Genomic DNA, 1,852 nt, shown 5'->3' with positions numbered 1-1,852 from the left:
CATCTCGACTAAACTATATACGGTTAGACCAGGGGAAATTTAGATGTGAGATATATAAGGCAATAAAAGAAGTAGTTCTTAGTGAGGAAACAACTCGATCATTGCATGCCAAATGTATTATATTGCCATCTTCGTTTACAAGAGGTCCAAGGTATATGATTTAGATCTACCAAAATGCAATGTCGATATGTAAGGTAATTGGTTATCCAGATCTTTTCATTACATTCACATGCAAACCCAAGTGACCTGAGGTCGAAGACTTTATCAAGAGCAAAAAATTAAATGCAGAGGACAGACCTGACATAGTTTGTAGGGAGTTCAAGGTTAAATTGGATATATTGATAAAAGACATTAGAGTGAACAAAATTTTTGGTAGAATTTTTGCAGGTAAAGTTGATATCAACAGCTATAAGACATTTTAAGATGAGGATTTAGATACAATTTTTGCATGCTTCATTGTCGAGGTTGTGATTTTTATTAGGTCAAGTTGATATGTGAATTATTGATGTTGCAGTTGTGTACACAATTGAGTTCCAGAAACGAGGATTACTACACCCACATATACTTTTGCTCTTACACAAGGATGACAAGTTTTCAACAGTTAAAAACATTGATAAAAATTATATCAGCTGAGATACCTAATAAGGATATAGATATTGTATACTTTGAAGCAATAGAAAAGCATATGATGCACGAACCATGTGGGTTGGTTGGGAAAGATTTACCATATATGGAGAATGGTAAATGTATCGTCACTTTCCTAAGAGATTCATGGAGTGCACAACAGTCAATGATAATGGCTACCCAGTATATAGACATAGGGATGATGGAAGAACTATCAACAGGTCAGATGTCGATCTTGAAACTATTATGATAGCATAACAGCTTCATTCTATAAGAGTGCATCAGAGAATGCTAATCTGGATAAATATGATGAGGCCAGTATGTATTATAACTGTAGGTACATATCTCTATGTGAAGTAGCTTAGAGGATTTTGGGTTTAACATACATTATAGGGATCTATCAGTTATGAGATTAGGCTTTCACTTACCGAATGAACAAAATATAATATTTAAAGATCATAGAAAACTTAGATGATGTGGTAAAAAAAAAAGCACCTGTAAAGGAGTCTATATTACTAGGATGGTTTCAAGCAAACAATACAAGGACTACATAGAAGCAAGATCACTAACATATGCAGAGCTACCTACGAAGTTTGTGTTGAAGGAGAATGAAAGGATGTGGCTGCCTCGAAAATCACATTCTATTATTAGAAGGATTTTCTATGTGCCTCCAGCATCTAGTAAAAGTTATTACTTAAGACTTTTGCTCAACTGTGTCAAGGAACCGACATCATATAAGGAGATGAGGACTTTAGATGGTGTTGTGGATGCTACACTCAAAGAGGCATGTTACGCCTGTCGCCTTCTAGATGATGATAAGGAATATATTGATGCTATAGAAGAGGCCAATCATTAGGGATCAGGAACATATTTGAGAAAATTTTTACAATACTTCTGTTTTTTAATTCAATGGATTCACCAGAGCATGTTTGGGAAAAAAACGTGGTCTATTTTATGTAATGACATGCTATATAGGCAGAGAAGACTACTTGACAATCCAGGTAACTAATAAGTTATTCCTATTATTTTCCAATTTTTTCAAAACATGTAACATTGCATGCTATATTTATTTTGCTAACAAGGATGAGTTATTGTTCAAGACATGAAAGCAAATAAATAATAAAAAGGATAGTATGAGTTAAATTTTCAAAATAATAAGTATAAGTTAATGTTCAAGATATAAAATACTAACGTTGGATATAATTGATATTTGTTAAATTGGAGATTG

General features: G+C 33.3%; 1 protein-coding gene across 1 annotated transcript; it reads left to right on the top strand.

The window, feature by feature from the left end:
- The first annotated feature begins 1,144 nt into the window (after positions 1-1,144).
- On the top strand, positions 1,145-1,480 carry LOC140184845 (uncharacterized). Its single transcript, XM_072238032.1, has one exon. It carries the CDS (start codon positions 1,145-1,147, stop codon positions 1,478-1,480), a length of 336 nt encoding a protein of 111 aa, XP_072094133.1.
- The last annotated feature ends 372 nt before the right edge of the window (positions 1,481-1,852 follow it).

This window comes from Arachis hypogaea, chromosome 5 (genome assembly GCF_003086295.3).
Source record: "Arachis hypogaea cultivar Tifrunner chromosome 5, arahy.Tifrunner.gnm2.J5K5, whole genome shotgun sequence".
Taxonomy (NCBI): Eukaryota; Viridiplantae; Streptophyta; class Magnoliopsida; order Fabales; family Fabaceae; genus Arachis; species Arachis hypogaea.
The sequence above is the reverse complement of the archived record's forward strand: the minus strand, read 5'-3'. Positions and strand labels throughout refer to the sequence as shown.

What these genes read in the sequence shown, in the direction of transcription:
- LOC140184845 (XM_072238032.1), top strand. Translation starts at nt 1,145, where the DNA reads ATGGTTTCAAGCAAACAATACAAGGACTACATAGAAGCAAGATCACTA.